Here is a 26,874-nt window from a genome sequence, read left to right as displayed (position 1 = left end):
GAAAGAGGCGGAGCATTCCCAGCGATCTGGTCGGGAGGTATGCTACGAGAAGCGCTGATTGGTTGATGAGCTGAACGAAACTGGATCTGGTTGGATGCGAGTAAGAGAGAGGCGAGGCAAGGTTTTGTTGACTAAGGTGAGTGAGCGGGATGCGCTCGACAGGTTCCGTAAAAATGAAGGAATCTGATTTGTCACCACGTGCAGAGATTCGAGAGGGCTGGTATGTTTATTGCAGTTCGAAAGCCAAAGCTCATTGGCTGGCGCGGAAGGGTGCATCTCTGAAGCTGTAAAGGGAAGGATTAAGCAAAGAATTTAACCAGCGGACGCACTAAAACACGACAATTTACCGGAAGAACCAGCGAGAGTGAGTTTCATTTGTTTTGAATTGTCTATGAGCTCTTTCCAAACGTAGTTGGATTTATCGGGATTGGTTGTATTCAGGTGAGTAAATGATTAAACTGGGAGTCCCTTTCAATGTCATTGAGAGCGCTAAAGAAAACGCTGGGTGAAGTTCTCATGACTCAGTTCTAAATGAAAGTATGATCGTTTGTCAGGGTTAATCTGGTAGGATAGAAGGCACAGCGTTGTCCGGTGTCGAGATCAGGGATTTCGCAGCAATCAGCGCGCTTCAGGTTTAGTAAAAGGTTGATGAACTGTATCCCAGACTGTACAACGAATCCGTCTCTGACCTGGGACACTCGATGCGTTCAAGCTTTCCGCGTACTTTGATCCAGACTAAATGAAAGATCTGTGATAACACTGGATTCTCGGTGAACGAGCTGATTGTGTATCGGGGAAAGTTGATTTGCCATCTACTTGAACTATCTCCCGGAAAGTGGGTTGTACCCAAACTATATCAACGTCATTCTTTTCCAGAATTAATTTTGCTTGCTCCGAAGTCGTTTCCAGGCTCTTTTTTTTTTCTGTTAAAAACCCTCCAGTTTCGTTATGATTTGTTGGGCAAAGACTGAGATTTTTGAAACTATGTGGTGGGAAAGTGTGCAGAATGTTCTTGACTCATTATTCTTGGATCTAAAAGTAACCAAAGGATTAGCCTGAACTATGTATTAATACCCAGTTGGTGTATTGTGTAAAGTACACTTCCAGTACTTCGTTTCTACCTTTTTTTGTTTTTAAAGCAGATATTCTGTGTTATAAGGAGGTTTTTTTTAAAAAAAGAAATGTTCAGTTTGAGCTGAATCTTATCCCCACCTTTTGTCAATACCATCACATGACCTGACATAGTGGGTTGAATACTGGCCGCTCGACTAACCTGATATTGCAGGAGCAATTTGCGTTAATCTTATTGGGTAAAAATGCTGCTTTCTTCGTGCATGCCTGAGCATACTTTGCCCCTTCGTTTATTCGAGTGTTCACTGAAAGGAGAGGTGTAACCGTGTGGTGGACAAGTTAAATCATCGCGCGTCGTGGGGGAAACGCTCATTTGTTAAATGTTGAATTTGAAGTTCAGACCAAAAGGAGAACCTCTGTTTCTCTCTTCCTCCCTTTTACATTTCCTAGTGAAGAAACGAAATTGTAGGGTTGTTTTAAAACTGGATTCTTCCGCCCTGTTCCCTTTTGAAATTTACAAAGCGATGTTCAAACTACTTAAAAAAAAACATGATAGTCTGATTCAAAAAAATGCAGGGGTCATTTAGAATTTTAATAGGATTTATGTATATTTCCAAAATCACGTTTGGAGAAACGCGCTGTACAATGTTAATTACAGTCTCCCATAAATGCTCTTTCGTGGTTTGTAAAAGGTTTTCACGCAGTCAAAGCTTTCTTCATCTTTGCATTTTAAGTGGTGTGCCCATTAAGGCAATTCCACGTTGCCCTTCTAATGACGCTCCATTTTATGGCAAGTGCACAGTAATCATAGCAGAGACACTTTGATGTATAAATTTGCTGATAGTGTATTTAAATGAGCTCTGATTTATAAGGAGGTGTACCCTTTTCAGGTGAATAAAACATTGGTGCATCTTTTGTTATTGAAATAAGCCTTACCAGTATTTAGAATTAGAATTAGCTTTATTGTCACATGTACTCACATATGGACAGTGAAAAAATTAGATGTTGCCACTTAGGGTGCTATGTTGGCTACAGAAGTAAGTGATTCCTGAAGAAGGGCTTATGCCCGAAACGTCGATTCTCCTGTTCCCTGGATGCTGCCTGACCTGCTGCGCTTTTCCAGCAACACATTTCCAGCTCTGATCTCCAGCATCTGCAGACCTCACTTTCCCTACAGAAGTAACTAGGTACAGATTCATAAATACAAATTCTGCAGGGTTGGGGAGGGGTGGATGGGTGGTGGCGGGGAAAACAAAAAGCCCAACATGACAGACATTTTGTGCCACCTTAGGTGCAAAAGTACAAACTCATCGGAATAAATCAGAAAAATAATGAATTTTAAAAGTTCAGAATAACAGTCCTTCCAACCCAATCCGTGCTGGCATCTACCCTACAGACCGTGCTGGGCTTCACCTCAAGGGCAGAAGTGCGAGGGTTCACCTCCAGGCCGGAAGTCTGTGCTGAGGCCAGGAATCTGCACGAGTTCCACCTGAGGCTCTTCAGGCCAGGAGTCCATCATGACTTTGCTTTTACAAGGACACCAGGTCAGAAGAAAGAAGGGGGGGAAAAGACACAAAAATGGAGGGAGCGGTCAAACTCCAGTTGAGCAGTCCTACTCTGCTGCCATCTTGGAATTAATTACACACTGATGCGGCAAGCTTAAGAAAGTCTTTAATTAAATTGAAAAATCTAAAAGCCGCTATTTGAGATTTTAATCATTCAGACATCCATGGCTATGCCTTTGGTTGCCATGGCCCTAACATCTGGATTTCCTCCCTACTAAATCTCACCACCTCTTTAACACACCTTACTCCTTCAAGAAATTTTTTAGAAATCTATCTCTTTGACAAAGCCTTTGGCCACACTCCTTTTTGACTTATTGTTAAATTTTATTGTGTACTGCTCCAGTGAGGTTATTTGATGTTAAGTTAATACTATAAATTGTTGTGGTTAGCTTTATGACCTGGTATATTCTGTTGGGCTCATAACCGAAATACATTGAACTTGTGCCACCACTGAATTTACATAGAATATATAAGCAAACTAAACTCCCCACTGAAAGTTTAGTGCTGATTTGAACTACTGCTGACAGGGAGTCATTTAAAGATTGCATATAATAAATTAAAAAGAAACAAATATTGGAAATGCACAGCAGCTTTGCCAATCTCTGAAGAGAAAATCCGAAATATAATTTCCAGTCAAATATTACTTCAGAAGACTGTGTTTTAAGAAGCATGCTATTTGGGATTCGAAGAGGAATCTTATTTGAATCAAGGTTAACCCTGTTTCTCTCTTTATATGTGCTGACAGTCCTAAGTATTTTCAGAACAAAGAAAGTTCAGAGGAACTGAATAGGTAATTTGCTTCAATTTTCACAGTGGAAGACCCCAGCAGCATATCAGAACTTCAGAAGACAGGGGGCAGAGGTGAGTGTAGTGGCCATCACTAAGGAGAAGGTACTGGGGAAGATAGAAGATAATCTTTCAAGAATCGCAGGAGTCAGGGAGAGTCCCAGAGGACTGGAAAATTACTAAAGTAACACCCGTGTTTAAGAGGGAAGGAAACAGAAGATAGGAAACTGTAGCCAGTTAGCCCAAATTCAATTATTGGTAAGATTTTACAGTCCATTATTAAGAATAAGATTGCAGAGTACTTGGAAGTGCGTCGTCAATTAGGATTGAGTCAGCACAGCTTCATCAAGGGGAGGTCATGACCAACAAATCTGGTAGAATTCATTTAGGAGGTAACAAGCAAGCTAGATAAAGGAGAGGCAACAGATACAATCTATTTGGATTTCTAGAAGGCCTTTGTCAAGGTGTCATACAGGACGCTGCTAAATAAAATAAGTTATTAGGGACAAGGTACTGATATGGACAGAGGATTGGTTGTCTGACAGAAGGCAGAGAGAGGGGATAAAGATGTCTTTTTCATGATGGCAGCTGGTGACTAGTGGAGTTCTGCAGGGGTCTGTGTCAGGACCACAACTGTTCATTTATACGTTAATGATCTGAATGAAGGAACTGAGGGCATTATTGCTAAGTTTGCAGATAGCACAAAGATTGGTGGCAGGACAGATGGTACTGAAGTAGAGAGGCAGCAAAACGATGTGGGCAAAGGAGTGGCAGATGGAATATGATATGAGAGTGTGAGGTTATGCACTTAGGAAGAATAGAGGTGTAGACTATTTTCTACATGGTGCAGCGGAGGTTCACGAGGTCAATTCCTGGAATGGCGGGATTACCTTACACTGAAGGACTGGAGCGATTGGGCTTGTATACCCTTGAGTTTAGAAGACTGAGAGGGGATCTGATTGAGACATATAAGATTATTAAAGGATTGGACACTCTGGAGGCAGGAAACATGTTTCCGCTGATGGGTGAGTGCCGAACCAGAGGACACAGCTTAAAAATACAGGGTAGACCATTTAGGACAGAGATGAGGAGAAACTTCTTCACCCAGAGAGTGGTGGCTGTGTGGAATGCTCTGCCCCAGAGGGCAGTGGAGGCCCAGTCTCTGGATTGATTTAAGAAAGAGTTGGATTGAGCTCTCAAGAATTGTGGAATCAAGGGTTATGGAGATAAGGCAGGAACAGGATACTGATTAAGGATGATCAGCCATGATCATATTGAATGGTGGTGCAGGCTCGAAGGGCAGAATGGCCTACTCCTGCACCTATTGTCTATAAAGGCTTCAGAAATCAGAAATGCAATGGGACTTGGAAGTCATAGTTCAGGATTCTTTTAAGGTGAATACGCAGGTTCAATAAACAAGAGCAGAAGTGTACTGCTGAGGCTGTTTAAGGCTTTGGGCAGATAGCATTTGGAATATTGTGACAATTTTAAGCTTCGCATCTAAGGAGGGATGTGCTAGTGGGGAGGGTACCAGAGGAAGTTTACAAGAATGATTCTGGTAGTGAAGGGCTTTTCAAATAAGGAGAGAGTAGGGACTCTGTACTTGTAGTTTAAAAGGATGAGGGGGAACCTCATTGAAACTTACAGATAACTGAGAAGCCTGGATAGAGTGTATATAGAGAAGATGTTTCCACCAGTACGAGAGACTAGGGCCTCAGCGAAGGGAAGGCACTTTAGAACTGAGATGAGGAGGAATTTCTTCAGCTAGAGGGTCCTGAATCTATGGAACTCTTCCACAGAGGGCTGTGGAGACCAAGTCATTCATTACATTTAAGACAGAGATATGTTCTTGATTAGTAGAGGAATCAAAGATTACAAGGAGAAGGCAGGGCAGTGTGGTTAGAAACATATTAGCTGTGATTGAATTTGCTCCATTATTCAATTGTCCAAATGACCTAATTCTGCTCCCAAACTCCTGTGGTCTTATTGCCAGCATCCACAGTATTTTTCTTTAATACAAAGCTTAAAAGAATCTGTTAAGGCCTCTTGTGGTGCCATGGAACTTTCCCAACCTTTGTGGATAGTTTGACATTGAGTTCATCTACTCCAGTCTATACTTTCTTGTCGTCATCTACTGCTAAATTCACAATCATTCTCTCTAATCAACTGTGCATAATAATTATCCTGTTCACCCCAATCTCAGATGTAGTTTCCCTCATTGTGCCATTATCAACTGCACTTCTTGGAAACTGGACCACAAAATATTGATGATATGAAATCTGTATCTTCAATAGTGGGTGTTCTTACAGTAAATTCATATCTTATTACATGGTATGGTACATCTAGTCGTAAAACAGGGTGACATTTGATATACTGTACAGTACACAATGGCAACGTGTTAATTCATCTCCAATGTTTTCCTGGCTTTTCTGTTAACAGGAAGTAACATAATTAGAATATATTGTGACTTAACATAATGTGATTTTTTACAATGTTTGGTAGTTTCTTGTTTGAGTTTCTTTTCTGATTTATTCTTTTTACAATGATATTTATATGTTCTTGTTTTCTGATTACAGTCACTATTGGCTTTTTCTGGTTCTTATTCAAAGTATACCCTTGCCTGAACTGATCCAACTAAGAAGGCCCTAGTGCGATGCCCACAAGTGATACGTGGGCTGGACAATTTCCCATGGATTCCATTGCCAGTGTCAGTATTGTTGGAAGCTGCAACAATGTAATCAGCACTAACTCTGCTTTTGTAAGTCTTTCATACTTTAATAAGAGATAGCAATTTTCCAAGGTGGGTGTGGTAATTGTATAAGGAGACAAGATAATCTGACAACAAAATCTCATCACGCTGAACAATTATTACTAATTTTTTTAAATTGGTAATTTATTTTGTAATAATATTTTCTAATTTAAAAGATTGAAATTTCTGATCTCTTGACCAATTTTGTGTGACCAACCATAGTTTCTGTAGATGTTACATTTAATCCAGTGTTTCATAATCAAAACTGTTCTCTGATTTTTCTTGGGTGGAGCTTCTTATTTCTTTCTTATGTTTGTATTTTGGGACCTGAGTACAATTGCAAAGTAGTAAAAATCTTAATGTGTTTGAATATCTAGTCAACAACATTTGCATGGGTGGCACAGTGGCTCAGTGGTTAGCACTGTTGCCTCACAGCACCAGGGTCCCAGGTTCAATCCCAGCCTTGGGTGATTGCCTGTGTGGAGTTTGCACATTCTCTCTGTGTCTGCGTGGGTTTCCTCCCACAGTCCAAAGATGTGCAGTTCAGGTGAACTGGTCATGTTAAATTGTCCATAGTGTTGGTTGCATTAGTTAGAGGGAAATGGGTCTGGGTGGGTTACTCTTTGGAGGGTCGGTGTGGTGTTGTTGGGCTGAAGGGCCTGTTTCCACACTGTAGGGAATATAATCTATTGTGTAACATTGCAAAACAATTATTTGCCTAAGCAAGAGGAAAATACTTTTGTTTTGATATCCATAACCTCTCCAACTCCAATTCTGACTGGATAAGCCATGTAGCACATCACTGAATGCATGCTATATCAAATACAGAGGAGAAAAAGCCTGCAGTGTTTCATCAATACCAGAATTAAGATTTACTTAGATTACTTACAGTGTGGAAACAGGCCCTTCCGCCCAGCAAGTCAACACCGACCCTCCGAAGAGCAACCCACCCAGACCCATTCTCCTACACTTACCCCTTCACCTAACACTACAGGCAATTTAACAACATGGCCAATTCACCTAACCTGCACATTTTTCGAATGTGGGAGGAAACCGGAGTACCCAGGGGAAACCCACGCAGGCACGGGGAGAATGTGCAAACTCCACACAGACAGTTGCCTGAGGCAGGAATTGAACCCGGGTCTCTGGTGCTGTGAGGCACCAGTGCTAACCACTGTGCCACCGTGCTGCCGATACCTCTATATCGTGTTACAAAACTAATGCATAATTTCTTAATGAAAAGGAAACTTCAAACTCATCAAGCTAATCAATGTGCAATTGAGATAGGATATAATTTTCAATCACTAAGTCTATAACACAGTTGGACAGATCTGACAGTTTACACACCCAGAATACTAAATCCATATACTTTATGCAAGTCATCTCAATGAATTTTATGAATTGGCCAATGTTTCTACTAATAAAATACACATACTGTCTCTCTTGATTTTTCCAAGTCTCTCTTAATTACCTTGAGTCATTTGGGAGGGAAGCAGGGAAGTTTCAGGGTTTAAAAGTGACAGCTGAGCTGGGGTACTTGTATACACCACATTTTTGTGTTTGTGAAGATGGTTGTGGTTTTCAAGTACAAAGGGGATTTGTTTATATTATTAAGTTTGTGAATATTGTTTAATTTTCATGCAGAACTAGGAGTGGGACTAATTGGATAGCTCTGTGGAAGTGTCAGCACAGGCCCGATGTGCTGAGTGATCTCCAATTGTGATTAGCATGAAACGTAAAGCAATCAGTATGTAAAACAGAATTCCTGGGGACTGATTGGTTTCCTTGCTTGTGGTAGCTATTTTTGTGATAACACAAGTTAAAAATGGAACCCTGTTAGACAGTTTTGAGAAAGAGATATTAGGACATCCTGTATGTTTAGCTTTTTATTTGGGGCAGTTGGTGATTTCTTGCTTTTCACTTGAAGAATGTAGAAGAACCTGTTTTTACTGACCTTTCAGATCATTGAAACTGGTACTTCCAGTTAGGATTTACGTTTGTAGATTAACTGTGATTCATCTGTTTAACTCCTGGGTCAGCATTTGTTTTTTTTTTGTTGCTGATTTAAACAATATAATATTCACCTTTTGTAGTTTTGTAAAAAGTACATGCAGCAACCTGCATTTAACTTTAGCGAATTAACCTATTTTCTTGTACAAAGTTAAAAATCACAGAACACCAGGTTATAGTCCAAGAGGTTTAATTGGAAGCACACTAGCTTTCGGAGAGACGCTCCTTCATCAGGTGATAGTGGAGGGCTCGATCGTATCACAGAATTTATAGCAAAAATTTAGTGTGATGTAACTGAAATTATACATTGAAACATCCAAATCATATTCTCTTGTATGTTTCTATTGTAACAAATAGAATCTCTTATATAAATTGTTTCAAATTTGAAACATATCTGAAGCACAAAGATCAAATCTGATTTACTGAGCAACTAAATTAAATTTTAATTTAAGTTTACCAGGCTATAATCAAATAATATTAAAGTCTAACAGATCAGTCTATGACACAGAGGGAGACCACTCAGCTATTGAAACTATGTGAGCTCATTCAAGATCCACTTGCTCCAAAGTATGTAATAATGTCCCTGAACAGATTGGTTAGAAACCATCTAGAGCAATTTCGCCAGTCTGTACTCGAGCCCTGTAATCCTTTCTTTCATACCCAATTCAAGTAATCAATCGTCTGCTTCCACCACATCATAGGTAGGGAGTTCCAAGTCATTGGCACATTTATATTTTATTAAATGGTATCTCTGACTCTCACATGTCCCAGGTGAAAGTGAGGACTGCAGATGCTGGAGACTCAAAGTTAAAAAGTGTGGCACTAGAAAAGCACAGCAGGTAAGGCAGCATCTGTGGAGCAGGGGAGTTGATATTTCGGGCATAAGCCCTTCATCAGGAATGTGGAGGGGAAAGGGGCTGAGAGATAAATGTTGGACTGGGGCTTTAGGGAAGATAGATGGGATGGTAATTGGATGCAGGTGGGAGGTGACCTGTACCCACCTATTCACTGTCCCACCCCACAGCCCCAACCCCACCCCTCTATTTATCTCTCAGCCCTGTTCCCCCCTCCATATTCCTGATGAAGGGCTTATGCCCAAAACGTTGACTCTCCTGCTCCTTGGATGCTGCCTGACCTGTTGGAGGTTGAGGGGGTGACCTTATAAAGGCTTATAAAATCATGAGAGGCATGGATAGGATAAATAGGCAAAGTCTTTTACCCTGAGGTGGGGGAGTCCAGAACTAGAGGCCATAGGTTTAGAGTGAGAGGGGAAAGATACAAAAGAGACCTAAGAGGCAACCTTTTCAAACAGGGTGGTGTATATGTGGAATGGGCTGCCAGAGGAAATGGTAGAGGCTAGTACAATTGCAACATTTAAAAGGCATCTGGATGGGTATATGAATAGGAAGGGTTTAGAGGGATATGGGCCAGGTGCTGGCAGGTGGGACTAGATGGGGTTGGGATATTTGGTCGGCATGAACAAGTTGGACTGAGGGGTCTGTTTCAGTACCGCACATCTCTGACTCTGTAAACACATGCCCCCTTGCCGCCTTTGCTCCACGGAGACTAACAACAGCTTCCCTAAGCTAACAGTTCAAAGCTCTTATTCCTGCAACTACTTTCGTAAATCTCCTCGGTTCCTGTCAAGGATTTTCCTGAAGAATATTGACCAGAAGTGGTCCCAAGCTCTCCGTGTGACTTAACTTGCGGTTTATAAAGGTCCAGCAAACTTCCCACCTTTTCTAATAAATACCTCTATTTATGAAGTTCAGAAGTGATATGCGTCACTAACTGCTCTCTTAATTTAGTCTGTTGCTTTCAAAGATTTATACTTCTCCCCGAGCAGGAAGATTTGTAACAGCCCGTGCAGTCTCCACTTCCTTTCGTAACCAGGATCAAAGGAACCAGACCAAATCATTTATCAATTCTTAAGCATCATCAGCCTTTCTAGGACAGGTTTCTTATCAATTTTTACATTGCTACCAGTATTTTACCAACATTCTCCAGTATTCTAGATCCACCTTGTGCCTGCAAGTATACATTATGTGCCTGTCTTTTAAAATCCATTATTATTCACATGCTATTAAATTATTGGATTCCCTTATGATAATTAGAATTCTCTCATTTAGCCTTTGGCAGTTTTATTTTCCTCCTTTCCCAACTAATCCCACAACTGCCCTCAGCAATGTTTTGTTTGCTCATGGGACATGGCAACATGCTTATTGCCTATCACTAGTTGCCCTTGAGAAGATGGTGGTGAGCTGCTACCTTCAACCACTACAGTCTGTGTGCTGTAACTAAACCCTCAATGCTGTTAGGAGGGGAATTGCAGGATTTTGACGCAGTGATAGTGAAAGAACAGCAAAATTTTTCCAAGTCAGAAAGGTGAGTGGAAAATTGCAGATGTTTCTTTCCATTTATTTTCCATTTATCTGTCTTTCTAGATGGGTGGGTTTAGAAGGTGCTGTCTAAGGAGCTTTGGTGAATTCCTGCAGTGCTTGGAGACAGTGGCTGCAATGTGTATTGAGTGTTGGTAGTGTGGATGTTGGTGGATACAGTGCCAATCAAATGGGCTGCATTGTCCTGGCTTATGTCAAGTTTCTTGAGTTGCTGGAGCCACACTCATTCAAGCAACAGCGGAGTATTCCATCACACCCCTGACTTGTGCCTTGTAGATGGTGGACATGACTTGGATGTCAGCGGGTGAGGTAGTCACTGTAGGATTCTTAGAATGTGATCTGCTAATGTAGAGACAGTATTTATATGGCAGGTCTTTTCACTTTCTCATCAAAGATAACCCCCAGGATATTGACAATGGGGAATTTGCGGATGGTAATGCTGAATGTCAAAGGATGATGGTTAAATTCTCTTATTGGAGATGTTATTGTGTGGCATGAATGTTACTTGTGACTTGTCAACCCAAGCCTTGATATTGTCCAGGTCTGCTGCATTTGGACAGGGTTTGCTTCAGTACTTGAAGAGTCACACATCGCCCACTTCTGACCTCATGATGAAGGGAAAGTCATTGAAGCAGCTGAAGTTGGATTGGCCTAGAACACTACCCTGATGAACTATTACAAAGATGTCCTGGAGCTGAATTGACTGACTGACCTCCTACAACCACAACCATCTTCCTTTGTGCCATGTATGACACTAACCACTGGAGAGTTTTTGCCCTAATTTTCATTGCCTCCAGTTTTGTTAAAGTTTCTTGATGCCAACTTAGTCAAATGTGGCCTTGGTGTTAAGGGCAGTAACTCTCAGCCCACCTTTGAAATTCAGCGTTTTGGTCCATGTTTGATCCAAGATTGTAAAGTAGTCAGGTGCTGAGTGGCCCTAGTGGAACCCAACTGAGTGTCAGTGAGCAGGTACTGCTTAATATAACACAGCTGACAACGCCTTCCATCATTTTACAAATGATTGAGAGTAGTTTGATTGTGAAGTAATTGGCTGGGTTGGATTTGTTTTTTTTTGTCAGGAACTACCTGGACAATTTTCCACATCAGGTAGATGCCAATATTGTAGCTGTAGTTGACCAGGGCTGTGGCAAGTTCTGCAGCACCAAGTCTTCGGTACAATTAATGGAATATTTTTCCAGGCCATGGCCATTGCAGCACGCAGTGACAGTGCCAGACAGAATGATATAATGTATTCTCAATGTGAAGACAGGAAATTGCCTCCATGAGGACTATGCAGTCACTGTTACCAATACTGTCATGGACAGTTGCATCTGCAGCAGGTAAATTGGTGAGGATGAGGTCAAGTGTGTTTTCCCTCTTGTTTGTTCCCTCACTACCTGTCACAGTTGCAGTCTAGCAGCCATGTCCTATAGGGCTTGACCAGTAGTGCTGTCGCTGAGCCACTCTTTGTGGTGTATATTGAAATTCTTCTCTAGGTTTTTTCTCCCTCATTCTCCAGCTTCCTTGTTATCCAAGGATCTTGGACACTGCTTTCCTTGCCTTTCATTCTTTTGAGGTATACCTAGACTATGCCTAACACATCTTCTATGGAGATTACCTGTTGTTCATTTTGCAGTTTTCCTATCAGTCTTTTGATTCTGTTTTTACTTTGGCTAGATTGCCTTTCATCCCAATAAAACTAGCCTACTTCTTATTTGGAGGCCCTAATTTAAGTTATTCTTTGTTGTTTTCCATTGTTAATCTACACTCTGGAGTGATCATTATTTCTTTACTCACATGTTCTCTCACTGACACTTGAGCCACCTGGCTCACCTCATTCCCCATTGACAGATTCAGTAAATTTTCCTTTCTAGTTGGACTGAGAACATACTGTTAACAGAAATTCTCTTGCATATGTTTCAGAAGTGCCACCTTCCCCTTGCCCTTTATTCTAATACTTACCTAATTGATATTTGGATAACTAAAGTTGCTCATAATCATCGCTCTTCATGATTTTTGCTCATCTATGTTTTCCCTGCAAATCTGCTGCTTGATTTTATATTTATGTCACTATTTGGAGGCCTAGAAAATATACCCTAATGTTATGCATTTTGTTCAGATTCATTGAATAACTTAACTTGCATTTATGTAGCACAGTAATATATAATAAGATGTTTGTCAGGTGCATTATCAAACAGTTGATACGGATATTAAGCCAGACAGGTAAGTTTTTAAGGGAGATTCTTTGAGAAAGAGAGATTTAGAGAGGGAATTCTGAGCTCATGTTCGCCACCAGCTGAAGGCAGAGTTATCAATGCTTGAGCAGTTATTTCCATCAATTTTGCAAAAGGCCAGAATTAGAGGAGTGTACGTATTTCTAGTGAATTTTATAGAGATTGGAAGTGTTGAGGTCATGAAATAATTTGAGAATGAGAATTCCCATTTGAAATGTACGATACCTTGTGAATTTTTTTAAAGATTTAAAATAACTGTTTGTAATTTTTTGAAGTTATAAATTTAAGATGACATTTTAAGGTAACAGGTGGTTGGGATTGTAATTGTGCTTCCTCTTTCTTTAAGGACTGTAAACACAGTGTTTTGACAATTGATAAACATCTTTCATCCATTGTATTAGGAAGACTTTTAATCCCTTATGGCTATGAATAGGAGGCTGATAAAACACATGATTCAATAGAGCTTTTATTGAGTTAAGCTGTGAGGGATTTTTTTGCTAAATGTAAGTTTAAAATACAGTATTGAAATGATGTTGGAGTGGAGTGAGATTGTGCCTCATAATGTATGTATACTTTATTGTGCAAACATGAAATGGACTGATTTGAAAGCTGCTCATTATATTAATGTTTGTCTACTTACTGTGAAACAATGTGGCTTTATGCTTCCTACCTAACCTTATCACTCAGAATTATTTACTTAGTCCACCTGCTGAGAGATTGAAGAATCATCTATTTGAATGACTTGAATATTCAGTTCAGATCACCGATGGGATAGTATTGTGATACCAATGGATTACACTATTGTATAGCTGACATTGAACAATGCAAACAAATACCATATTTATAAGGCATTTGGGCAATTTACAAGATTGAGTAACATTACTGTACTTGGACAGACATTATTTTGTATTGGACTGAGGTGTAAAAAGTTAAAAATCCACAACAACAGGTTATAGTCTTAACAGGTTTATTTGAAAGCACTCGCTGTCAGAGAGTAGCACTCCGAACACCAGTGCTTGCAAATAAACCTGTTGGACTATAACCTGGTGTTGCGAATTTTAACTTTGTACTTGACAGAGTAAGGCAAAATCCCGATCTTATTATCATACTTTGTGTTTTGATGAAGCCTTTTAACAACATTACCTGAGAGAAACAATGAATCCAGTTGAAACATCTGACTGGAAATCCAATTGAAAGTGTGCATTAATCATTTAACTTTGAATTGAATTCCAATTACTCTGAGAAATTTGTAAAATTGTATAAGAATTTCATTTTGATTAACTAGAGAGGCAAATGCTCCTTTTGCAGGTGAGTGTCATCAAAATGTTCATAGATGGACAATTCATTATGCAATTCCCTAGGTTGTAAGATTTAATCATTGCTCTGATCTCCATGGCTGCTTGGATCATTGTTCATAATGATTAAATGCAGGAACATAATCAGACTATATTGAACAGAGTACCTTTTCTGGCTTTATCCCCAAAATGTCATCCATCTCAGTCTGGTAGATTTGGATATTATCTCAAGATAAGTCTTCTCCATGTCTGTGGCTTGGGAGAATCTGCATGTTCTTCCTGTTGACAACAAGCAACAGAAGTATTTTTGTCTATCCCCGTTGAGGTTTAACATTTCTGAAAAGTAAATGAAAATCAAAGGACAAAGAAACTTCTGTTGGGCTATAGTTCCTGGTGACTTGCACATACTTATAATACTTTATGGAGCATTGCTGAATCTTGAAGACCATATTTAATTTGACGCTTTTCCCTCTATTTTGCTGGTGAGATATGTATTTCTAGCAGTTAGTGGACAAATAATTTTGTCCATATGAATATTTTGACATCGCTATTGAGTAAATCTTTATTCATGTTAGATTTGTTAATACTTGGGAAATTTATAGGAGGAAATGATAAACCCTGAAAAAAGGAAGACTTGCTCCATAGCTACGAGAGATTATATTCAAACATACAGGATTCCTGTTTATGCTGATCTAAACTTTTTAATTGTATCATTTCTGTATGAGCTTTGGCAATGCCTAGCGATGATAATGGGCAAAGCTGTTTGTCAATTAAATCTTTACATAAATTCATCAAATTTGACTCCACATCAAAACAAAATAATTTGACTCTGATCCTTCTGGGATGAAACTTCTGCTTCATTTAATTTAGTCCTGTCTATATTTTCTCTCTCCATTTCATCATATTATGAAACAAAACTAGCTCTGTATCATTGGCAAACTTGCAATATTAATGTACCCATAACCCTTTTCCCCCAGACTTGATGTTGACCCACTTCATTTTGTTTTCATTTCTTTAGGATTTGTGAACAGCTTGTGGGCTGTTCCTCAGATATGGTCTGAGTAGTTCATGTTGTTTGTCAGTATTTATTCTAAAAGGATTGGAGGTGGAGGAAAATGTTTTAGGTTATACAAGTTATAAACTAGAGAATTGCAAGCAAGCAAAATTCATGGGTGGGAAATGACCAACTGGTCCCTCAAATCTGCCATTCTGGCTGAACCATCCCACTCAACCATTCCTTTGATGAAAATACTTGAAAAGAAATTACCTCATTCTTCCTGTCAGTACAGGAAAGGATTTCTATTGCTCCATGGTACTTGTTCACCCATGACCATACAAAATCAGTGTGACAATGAATGTATACAAAGAGATATGTGTGAGGGTTTTAATATCTCTGTTCAAAATAATATTTCTAAAAAGTTTAAGACCTTGAACTCCTGCAAGTCTTTGTGAGATGTTGGCTTTAGTTAATGATATGAGATGCATATAACACAGAAAGATATTTTTTTCAAAATCTCCAATTTCCATGGTTTTTTTGGACTTGCTCTGGCACTTGACTAAAACATTTGATTAAACCAATTTAAAACAGTCAGGGGTGAGGAGATGGATGAGAGGTATATTTGTTTGGGGTGAAATTCAGGCTGCTCATGCAAAGAATAGATATGGAATTGAAATGTAGGATTTCAACAAAGTCCAATCAAGTTTAATTTGAGCCAGTTTGGATAGGTTTTGTATTGTATGAGAGTTGCTGCTGTTGAAATGTCGAAGTCCTTTATAATGAGTAGAGGATCACTGTTTTTCCTTGTGAATAGCAGTAATTCATAAAGCCTGCTTTGGTCAGTGTGGGTCAGTGCTTTTTATCCCTGACTCTCGAATTTCAAACTTTAACAATCCCATACAATGAAACTAAATGTTTGCCTTGATTTTCCTTCAACAGAACGATGAGTACTTGGACTATCTTTCAGCAGAAGAGAGGGAATGTCTCATGTTTCTTGAAGAAACTATTGATGCATTAGATATTGAAGACAATAATGGGTTATCTACTGATGAATTGGAGCAAACCAAACATTCCACTAAAACTGAGAGTGTGCCAGAAAGACCTATCCTGTCACACCCTGAATTAGGACATCGTCAAAGTCCAGGTAAGACTCTAATTTTAAATAGTTATACATGTCTTCGTGCAATTGGTGGCACCTTCATTGTGATTAGAAATATGTTTAAAATAAGGGTAGAAATAGAATCCTGAGTGAAGAGAGACCAGTGGGATTAGGTTTAGATCATTCCAGCAAATTGCAATAAATCCCTAAAGGGCTAAATGGCTTTCTTTTCTACTGTATATATCCATTTCTGTGGTATGAAATAATTTGGATCCAGAACCTGCATCCTGGAATAATTGCACCTGACAATTAGAAACATTTTTGTCATTTTGTTAGGTTGTACACAACAAGCAGAATATTGATTTTTGTGCACTCTTAAAGGCTATTTCTCTAAGCATTGTATTGTATAGCTGATGAGCAAGACAAATAATTTCCTTTTGACACTATAATGCAGTTATTATTGTCAATGGATAGCTCCCTGGAATTCCACTCCATCAGTTAGAATATTAGTCAAGGAACAAAATCTATTTCTATATAATGACTCATCCAGCATGGTTATCACTTCTGATGACTCCACTTTGCCACTTCCTTTATATCTCAAGCCTTGCTTTTGGCAGCTTTCACTTCTTCTTAAAAGGTGCCGTTGCTTTATTATAACATCCTCATTACCTTCAATGTGGCAAAGAAAATTCTAGTTCTCATGTAGGTCTTTAACTATGTGGCTAATGACACATACATCTCCAACCTACTCTCCATAGTTTTGTCTTTGTTCTTTTTTTATCATGCTGATATTTGTGACCTATAAATCCTCAGATAATTTAAGCCTGCTAAAGATAATTTTCTGTTCTCTTAATATCTGCAAACAAGCAATTTTTCCCCCTCTCCTCCCCATGGTGCTTTCATAAAACATTCAGTTTGCTATCTCCAGCTTTAACTGGGACCTTGTTTGTTAGCTATAAATTAATTACCACTTAAGTTAAAAGGGTTGTGCATGTCCCAAGTCCCATCCAATAACCTATTTGAGTGTTTAGCTGAGGTACTGAGGTTGTGCTTTAATGATCAAACGGGCTGTTTTGAATGAAATGTTAATCTGAGTAATGCATACCACTTTAGGCGGATATAAATTATTTGGATGCCTTTACTATGAATAAAAGAAGGGGAGTTCCCAGAGTGTCTTGATCATCACTAATGGAAATTAAATGATCATTTGTGACATCTTGCTGAGCACAAATTTCCTGCCACGTATCCCACATTCCCAAACTGACCATATTTTAAAAAAACATGAATTTTTTTATTTGTTCATGTGTGATTGTTGCTGGCAAGGCATCATGTATTGCCCATCTCTACTTATTCACTGGTGATGAATGCTAAAAGTGATATTATGCCAATCAAGTGGACTGCTTTGTCCTGGATGATCTCAAACTACTTGAGTGCTGTTAAAGATGCACTTGCCCAAGAATGTGGAGAATATTTCATCACATTCCTATCTTGTAGATGATGAAATGTCTGAGGAAATGGGAGGTGAGCTATTTGACACAGATTTCCCAACCTCTGACCTGTTCTTATAACCACAATATTTATGTCGAACATAGAAGCGTACAGCACAGGAACAGGTTCTTCAGCTCACCATATAATGTGGAATATGACACCAAATTAAACTAAATCTTTCCACCTGCCCTTGGTCCATATCTTTCCATTCCTTGCTTATTCATGTGCTTATCTAAAAGTCTCTTAAACTCCCCCCATTGTAACTGCCTTGACTACCACAACCCCTGCCAATATGTTCCAGACTCCTACCATGCTGCATTTAAAAAACAAATTTGCCCCCTCAACTCCTTTGAACTTCCCCTTCTTACCTTAAATGCATGCCCCTTAGTATTAGACATTTCAACTCTGATAAAAAGATTCTGACTGTCAACCCTACCTATCATAATTTTATAGACCTCTTTTAAAGTCTCCCCTCAGCCTCTGCCACTACAGAGAAAATAACCTGAGTTTTTCTAGTCTCTACTTCTAGCTCATACCTTCTTATCCAAGCAGCATCCTGGTAAACCTCTTTTGCACCCTCTCCAAAGGCTCCACCTCCTTCCTGTAATGAGATGACCAGAACTGAATACAATACTCTGTGTCCTAACCATATGGCTGGTCTGGCTTACTATTTTGAGGGAATTCTACAATGGTAATAACGTTGTTGAATGTCAAGGGTTAGTTATATTTCTTTTTTGGGATAGCCACTTCCACCGTTTTGTGTGACATGAACGGCGTTGTTATTTTATTCATCAGCAAAGCTTGAATGGTACTGAACTTTGTGCAATCACCAGCAAACATCCTTATCTGACCTTTTTTTGATGAGGGAAATGTTATTCAGAACCATCTGAAAATGATTGGAAAGAGGGTACTGCCCTAAGCAACTCCTGTGGTAGTTCTAGAGCTGAAATGATTTGTCTCCAACAGCCGTGACTATCTTTCTCTTGTGCTCGGTATGACTGCACTCAATGGGGGAGTTTGTCTTTATTCTTTTTGACTTCTATTTCCTTAAAGTTTCTTGATACCATGTGTGATTAAATGTAAACAGGACACACTAAGCAATTATTTCATATCTGGAAGTAGATGTGGGTGTTGAAGCTTTACTATAGGCATGGCTAGCTTTGGAGCATTAATCTTCACTACCACATCCAGGATATTGTCAAGGCCTGTAAACTTTTGATGTATCCACTACCATCAGCTGTGTTTTTGAGTGGTTTCAAATTTGGTGAAGTCTGGCATCTGTGGCACTGTGGACCTTGGAAGGAGGTAGTGATGGATCACCCATTTAGTATTTCTGCTTGAAAATGGTGGCTTTCTCTTTGGGAATGGTTTTCTGGTCTCTGCCATCATTACAAAACTTCCTTTTGCAAATAATTGTTTAGCAGACCAACACAATTACTGTCTGGATATAGCAGGACTACCATCCAGTAGTTGAGTGATCACTTGGTTATGTCTTTTACAGCATCACTTCTGTTTAGAATGAATGCACTCCTACATAGCTTCACCGGGTTGGCACCTTTCATTTTTTAAGTTTGCCTAATGCTGCTCCTGACATGCTGCCTTACATAGCAAGGTGGTAGCCTGGCTTGGTGCTAATGGTAGAATAAGGGACAAGTCATATCACAAGGTTACAGATTGTAGCTGAATACTTTGAGCTGTGAATGATGGCCTATAGCATAGTAGATGACTGGTTGGTTGACAGCTGCTAAATCTGTTCTTAAAGTATCCCATTTAATACTGTGTGGTAGTGCTGCACAATATGATGGAATATGTCAAATAATGAATGAGGAAGACTTGCAGAGAGAAATAGAAAGCATGTACTTTTTTTTTCTTCCAGAGCTTTGTTCAAATAGTTGGGTGGTCAATCCAGTTTGGTTCTCAAGATTTTCTGTTGTAGCTTAAGTGACTTGCTGGGCTCTTTCACCGTGTAGTCAACAGTCAGCCACACTGCTGTGAAGCTGGAATTATACCTAAGCCAGACTGTCAGGATGACCAATTTCCTTATAGAAGGACATCAAAGATTAATGCAGACTGGGTGACTGCTTTGCAGAACACCTACAGTCCATGCACAACATGACCCCGACCTTCCTGTAGCTGGTCATTTTAACAAAGTATCCCTAATTGCCTATTTGTCTGTCCTCAGCATGCTGCTTTTTTTCCAGTGAATCACAGCACAAACCAGAGGAACAACATCTCCTCTTCAGACTAGGCACTTTACAACCTACTGGACTGAATATTATGTTCAGCACCTTTAGGTTGTGAACCCATTCCCATTCCTTCCCTTGCTTTTTCTTTTGGATTTACTTATTGCATTCTCTGTCACCATGTCCCCTATACCCAGCCAGTAACCCCATTAAATACAACATATGTCCCATTTCCAAGTTTGTCCTTTTCCTTCACCTCCAGTCATCTTCTGTTGTCTCTCCACAGGATGAGTCCTTCTGTATGCTTCCTCAATCCCATGACATTTAATGCCCCTACACTAACTGTTTCTACATACTGTTACAAACCCATTCTTTCAACACTGTCCTTTCTCTTAATAGAAAGAGTGGGCATCTCCATTGTTTTAGTTAAAAAAAAGTAAGTTACTTTTCAGTACTAATTTAGGTTAAGGGCTAACTACATAATTGAACAATCAGTGTGTTGTTTTAGAGTGAATTGAATGCCACTTTGCACAAGTTAATCTAAAGCAAATGGTGGATACTAATCATAAAATGTTGCTGAAACTAATCAAAAGGGAAGGCATTTAAGATTATGTTGATAAGATATAGCAACACCTGAATGGAGACAGTTTAACCTTATACAAATTTAATTTCTGTAATTGAGAGCCATGGAGCAGTGATATACCATGTGTAAAGGTTTCATGCACTGTATTTTAATATCAGAAATATATTAAACAAAAATGGAAATTGAAGGAAATATTCAATAGATCTGGCAGCAGCTGTGGTGAGAAACAAGAGTTAACTTTTGGATAGAGTGACCTTCCTCAGAATCGTTCAGTGGATGGGTCACTCGACCCGAAACGTTGTTCTAATTTCTCTCCACAGATACTGCCAGACCTGCTAAGGTTTTCCATCAATTTCCATTACTGCAGTTCTTTCATATATAATTTTAAACATTGTTTGGTTTTCTGTCTGTGATTATAAATTCCAGCTGCATCTACCATCTTCGTTAATTAAAATAAATGGTCTTGCTGTCTATTTACAACAATTACACTTTAACTTTAAAGTGATAAGCTAGATAAAATATAGATGTGCATTAGCAGCTATATGATGAATTGTATGGTGTAACACTTTTGCCTATATAGGATGGGATATTATCTAACTCGATAACTCCAAAGGACTATGCGTTAAGATGTTTAGCTGTGCTGAACTTCTAATAGCTTTTATCTACATGCTAACAGTTATTTGAAATGGTTGTTACATTTAGCTGCCATTTAAGTTTTGAAGAATTCTGAATTTATTTAAGTTCTCCTAATTTTGTTTTATTTTGAATTCCTTTAATAGAACCTGATGGAAAAATCCCAAGAGCAGTTTTACCAAACAACAAGAACAACAGCACTGAATTCATCTCCCCACAGACAGTGCAGGAAAAATCTGGAGCATATAAATTCCCACGGGCAGTTTCACCACACAGCAATAAAAACTGTACTGATTCCACATCCCCACAGATGGTGCGAGCTAAAACTGGAGCAAATACTTTGCCTAAATATACCCAAAAACCTAGTGCTGAAAGCAAAAGCATGATATCCAGTCAGATATCAGAATCCAGAAGAACTCCCATGCCTTCTGAAGATACAAGACGAAGATCCAATAGTGCAATAGTTCAGCATGCATTGGTAGTGTCTATTGAAGAAAAGACAAAGTTAGGTCCTCCCACGGCTCCAAAACCCCGGAAACTGCCATCCAATATCATACTGAAAAGCTTCCAGAAGAGTGATAATCTTATGGTACCTAATAGAAACTCTCAGAATAGCTTTAAGGTACCAAAAGGTGCTGCACAAAATGATGGATATAATTTATCTAGGGACAACAGCACTGATGAGGAAGTAAAACAAGTAAGAATGCAAGCTTTGAGTAAGTTAGGATTGCTGTCAGAGCCAGATGGCCAGAAAACCAATTCAGCAAGTCCTCCAAGTCTAAAAACAGAGGGGACATCCATTGGTCAGACCGTCACAGCGAGTAATGAAGTTAAAAGGAACCAACCAGAAATGTCAGCGAAAAACACCAACAGTCTGAAACGTCCAATTGGAATTGCACCTCCTCTGAACCATTCAGCAGCCACTGCTGATGACCTTGGCGTGAGTGGCACAGCAAATAAAATGACAAATGTGACTGTGGGGAATGCAAACAGAGTGCAGTGGCAACTGGGTTCCACAAAATCGAGCAGTTTAAAAAGGTTTCCCACAGCCAATGAAAACGCCCCTCCAACCGTGAGCATCGGTTCAGCCCGAACCAGCATGCCAACCACCACGGTCCTTAACCCTGGCATGAGCAAAACACTCCCTCTCGCAAGAAGACCAGCAAATGCAAGCGAGGGAGAAGTGAAAAATATAAATGCAGCACAGTGGCAGTTTGGTGCCACAAAGGCAAGTAGCTTAAAGAGGTTTGGCACATCTAGTGATCATAATCAGCCCACCTTGCATTCTGATGCTGCTCGAAATACTTCGATTGGTGCTGCCTCTGCTTTTGGTGTGAACACGAACAGTAGGCCCAGACCTGTGTCGATTTGCTCAGAGAAGGATTTGTCAGTCAAACATGGATCTACATTAGAAGTTGTATCATCTGATAAACCAGGAAGGAAGTCTTTTCCAATTACAATAAACCATATTTCGACCAAATTTCAGAAATCTCCACCAAAGGCGCTTAATGTGCAAGTTGCGCCACCAGGACCAACCAGCAAAGACCACAGAGAAGCACTGAGAAAACTTGGCCTTCTAAAAGAATAGAAATGAGTTTAAAAGGCTGCATACGATCTCATGGACTTGAGGACAGTTCCATCAACGTGCTGGAAACCAATTTATCTAAAACAGGCAATAACTTACTGCCATATAAAGCCATAGAGTCATTGCAATCTCTGACATGGGAATGAAGCTGTAGAATTAGAATATGGTTAAAGAGATCAATTTAAAATGAGCTGTTTTATTTTGTGTATTTAAATTAATGTAACTACTGCAATTTTGCCACCTTTTGATATATAAAGCATTTTTTTTTGCATGTTCACCTTGATTCATTTTGTGGGATGTGACCTCTGAATGCTTAGTAAATTGCAAGACAGCTTTCCAGTTTTTCAATAGTATGTGTCCACGCTTGGACTGTTGTTCTATTTGTTGGAACCAATAACCAAGACTTCATTAGAGATTCTATTAACTTTCTTAATGGGAGCAGTCCTATTATTAATGTCAAAGTACAATTAAAGACTTCCATGTTTTGCAGTAAAAATAACTGTTTCAAAATGCTCTCCTTTTAAAACAATGACTTATGTTGTATGACTCTTCAGAGAAATTTTAGTTTTTATTGAAAGCATTGTTTTAATTATGACACTGCGTAAATGTATAATTAAGTGCATTCTGACTTTTTGTATGTGTGGAACTTCCTGTATAGATACTCTGTGTCTCATTAGAAAAAATATTCCAACTCTGCCCCATTTCTTTCTAGTATCACTTCACATTTTTTTAATTAATTCCATAACAAACCATTATATCTATCTAAAAATTGACTAATTATGATTATAGTAATTGTCATGTACAAATGCTAAATCTAATATGTATTAAGACGTTATTTCAGTTTGTAATTTGTAAATGAACTAGTAATTCACTTACCTGCCACAAGTCGTGAATTTAAAGCATTAATTTCCAAGCAGTACTATAAATCTTTTAACCTAAGTTCTAAGTATATTGTTTTTAAATATTTCCAGCTGATTTTACAATAAATGTTCAAATTTGGTAATAAATGGTACAGAATACTGTTATCCAATGCTGAAATTTGCAAGATTTCAACAAGGCACACACTGATGTTGTTTTCTTATAAGTTTTCTCTGGCCTTAACTCAAGCCTTTCTACATGACAGCTGCTAAATGGACAGTAGGCCCTTCCTTTTTCTCTTTTAGCATCTAGTTTCTGTTCTCTTTAGGTCATTTCCTATCAACTACCTGACAGGATGATATTTTGTCAGAACCATAATCTCTTGTCCAATCACCAGGAATAGATTCCATTGGTTTCTTTAAGAGTATTTAACTAAAATGAATTGCAAATTGTCTGAAACCTGTTTAACTGCTGCAAAGCACCATTGACCACAAACATATGTTGCGTTACTGTAAATACATTGAGTTTGACATTGGGAAGCTTGTAGCCATTTATATTGGATATATAAAACAAAGAAATGAACCAGTTAATGTGCAATTGAATATTTGAAGTGGAGGTGCAAGAGAAAATACTTCTGATTAAAATTGCAAGAATTGGCTTGTGCGAGAACAGATTTCTTCTAAAATTTGAATAGCTTTTCAATTTATACTACAGAAAATTAGTGCAGGGCTGCATGCCAATAGTGAACGTTCATTTATAGTTAACCAGTTACAATGCTCAGGGTCCTTTTTTAGTGCTTGATTTAAGGTAAGAATAAGATTGTTACAATTAGCTCTGTGCTTGAATTAATGAGGGGAAATTAAGCCAAGACATCTGGTCACTATCTAGCATCTCCCTGAAAGTATGTATTCATACTGCAATTCAATGGCTGAGCAACTTATTCGACATTGTACTCTCATGGTCAAATGGCCTCTGGTGCAGGTGCTGCTCAAGAATGAACAAGTCATTTAGCTAGGATTCCACAGGAGAGCAACATCAAAGGGGAGTTTCTAATTCTAACTTCATCTGATGACACTTCTCCTCCAGGCTCTCACCATTGATAACTTGGCACCTCCATCTTCAAGATACTCCACCTTCATCTTTTGGGGAGTAGTGTCTTGATTATCTGAATGCTAGTCACAAGATGCCAATTTATTTCTTCATCAAATCCTTATGCAATGAAAACACAGCTCTTATTAATTTCTGATTTTTGTCCTGGATTACTTGTAACAGTGTCTGAAAGAGTAATCTTCCATTCCTAGATACTCTAAGGTTGTAAGCTGTACATTAAGGAGGAATTAAAATGATTTAAAGAATACATTTTAATTAGTTTAAAAATAACATTTGTGCTTTTCTTAAACCCCCCTCTCCCATTAGCATAGTCACCAAGAATCTTCATGAGAAGGATCAGTAGCTACATCTAATTTACCTAAGCTCAAAGTATCTAGTTTAATGCAAAATGCTTTAAGTGCTGGGAGGTGGAGGAAGTGAGGTGAAAGTTTAGTGTTTCAGCTTTTTTGATCATGCAAACAAAGTGGTTTTCTGATGAGAATCTTTTTATTGTTTCACAAACCATAACGTTTGAGATTTCTGGAGCCCTTAAACAAAATAATACAATTACCGTGTTGTTTTATTCAAGATTTGTCCTGATAATTTACAAGGAAGGGGTGATATAGATGAATGAATTACAATTTTCAATTGTTTTTCAATGTAGCTTTATACAAAAAAAAGTGCTGTGACATAGATATGGTTTTCAATTTTTTAATTTGGCACTAAGTTGAATGAAGTGTGTTTTCCTGGATCAGACACTTGTTCAAAATAAATCCCAATGGAAGTGTCACAAGTAATTTGTTTTCATGTAAACTGTTCATCATGTGACTTCTGTTTATACAATATATTGATTGAGATCATTATTCAACAATCTGGAGCTACAATGGTTCCAGTAATATTTGGGGGAAAAGTGCAAAATACTTATTCTCCTTTACACAATAGTTGTGTAACCTTTCAGTTTCACAATCTCACTGGGACGTTGACTATCAACCCCCTCAATACGAAGCAAAATGCTAACTTTAGGAGTTGAGCACATTTTACATTCACAAATGGCTATTATTGCTGCTGTAAAAGAAAATCATTCCCAAGTGTAATTTTAGCACAATGAATATGGTAAAGTGGTCTACAGAGATCAAATTTAATGCGATTATAAATGGAAATTTGCCTACTGTAAAGTAGATCACTAACCCATTCAGTTTAGGTTCAGTATTTTTCTATTTCCTTCCTAGTACTTTAAGAGCACTTGGATATGGGTAAATGTAAATAGTAAATGTTGCCATTAAACAAGGGTGGGACTATAATTGGTGAGCAGTAAAGCTTGTTGACAGAAGATAACATGGTGGATCTAATTTCCACCGTCAATGGCAAGACCTCTGTTTGAACTTGTAAATTTTCCATTGATCCTTATCCGAGGCCTGCATGGTTGAAATTAGTGAGCCTATTGATAGAAAAACAAGGGTGGGGCATTCAACTATCAACAGTCAGGCCAAGCAAAAACACTATATATATTTAAAGAAAGCAGGATTTCCCATTCCCAGTAACTAGTAGATGCACAGGCCAATAAATTGCATAATGGGTAGTTCAACTGTGGATGAAATTAACTAAACCAGACAGAAATGGTATGTAATTGGTTTTTCTGCTCTTTGATATTTGCTCTGTTGCAAACCCAAACTAGATTTGTGCTTTAGAGCACTGTTCAATGATCCCCAGGAATAAATGCAGATTAGTGTGGAGTGAAGATCTTCCATGATACTACATAATATCCTAACCCACCAGTTCTTGCTGTATAAGAGCAATTGCAGTACTACTATTCTCATTTTAGTTATACTGTAAGTCTGTACATGATTACTGACTTTTGATTTTTTGCTTGAAATATTTTTCCAAAATCATTTATGAATCATAGAATCCCTACACTGTGGAAACAGGCCATTTTGGCCCAACAAGTCCACACCAATTTTCCAAAGAGTAACCCACCCAGGCATATTTCCCCTACCCTATTACTCTACATTTACCCCTGACTAATGCCCCTAACCTACACATCCCTGAACATGATGGGCAATTTAGAACAGCAAATTCACCTAATCTGCACATCTTTGGACTGAGCGAGAAACCCACACAGACACGAGGAAAATGTGTAAACTCCACATGGACAGAATTTATATTGACCTAAAATGTTTTGATATTTGTTTCCATGGCCAAATGGCTTTGATTTGTTCTTTTGTTGACATTTAAGACCTTTAAATCTCCTAA

The 26,874-nt window shown here is 38.7% G+C and overlaps 1 protein-coding gene across 6 annotated transcripts; it reads left to right on the top strand.

Annotated features, from left to right (window-relative positions):
• The first annotated feature begins 208 nt into the window (after positions 1-208).
• On the top strand, positions 209-25,417 carry LOC122563164 (uncharacterized). Of its 6 annotated transcripts, none has more exons than XM_087973553.1 (5): positions 282-364; positions 3,450-3,497; positions 5,999-6,180; positions 16,046-16,250; positions 21,239-25,417. In XM_087973553.1, the coding sequence occupies exons 3-5, from the start codon at positions 6,076-6,078 to the stop codon at positions 22,678-22,680; spliced, it is 1,752 nt and encodes a 583-aa protein (XP_087829679.1). In that variant the 5' UTR covers positions 282-364; positions 3,450-3,497; positions 5,999-6,075; the 3' UTR covers positions 22,681-25,417. The 6 variants fall into 6 exon arrangements, with proteins under 6 accessions (XP_043572583.1, XP_087829679.1, XP_043572582.1 ...); XM_043716649.2 differs by having other exon boundaries at positions 343-441; XM_043716648.2 differs by lacking the exon at positions 3,450-3,497 and having other exon boundaries at positions 209-364.
• Positions 25,418-26,874: the final 1,457 nt, after the last annotated feature.

This window comes from Chiloscyllium plagiosum, unplaced genomic scaffold (assembly GCF_037043375.1).
Source record: "Chiloscyllium plagiosum isolate Xiang-an unplaced genomic scaffold, Cpla_swu_hap1 HiC_scaffold_26, whole genome shotgun sequence".
Lineage (NCBI taxonomy): Eukaryota > Metazoa > Chordata > Chondrichthyes > Orectolobiformes > Hemiscylliidae > Chiloscyllium > Chiloscyllium plagiosum.
This window is presented reverse-complemented; position numbering and strand designations above follow the sequence as displayed.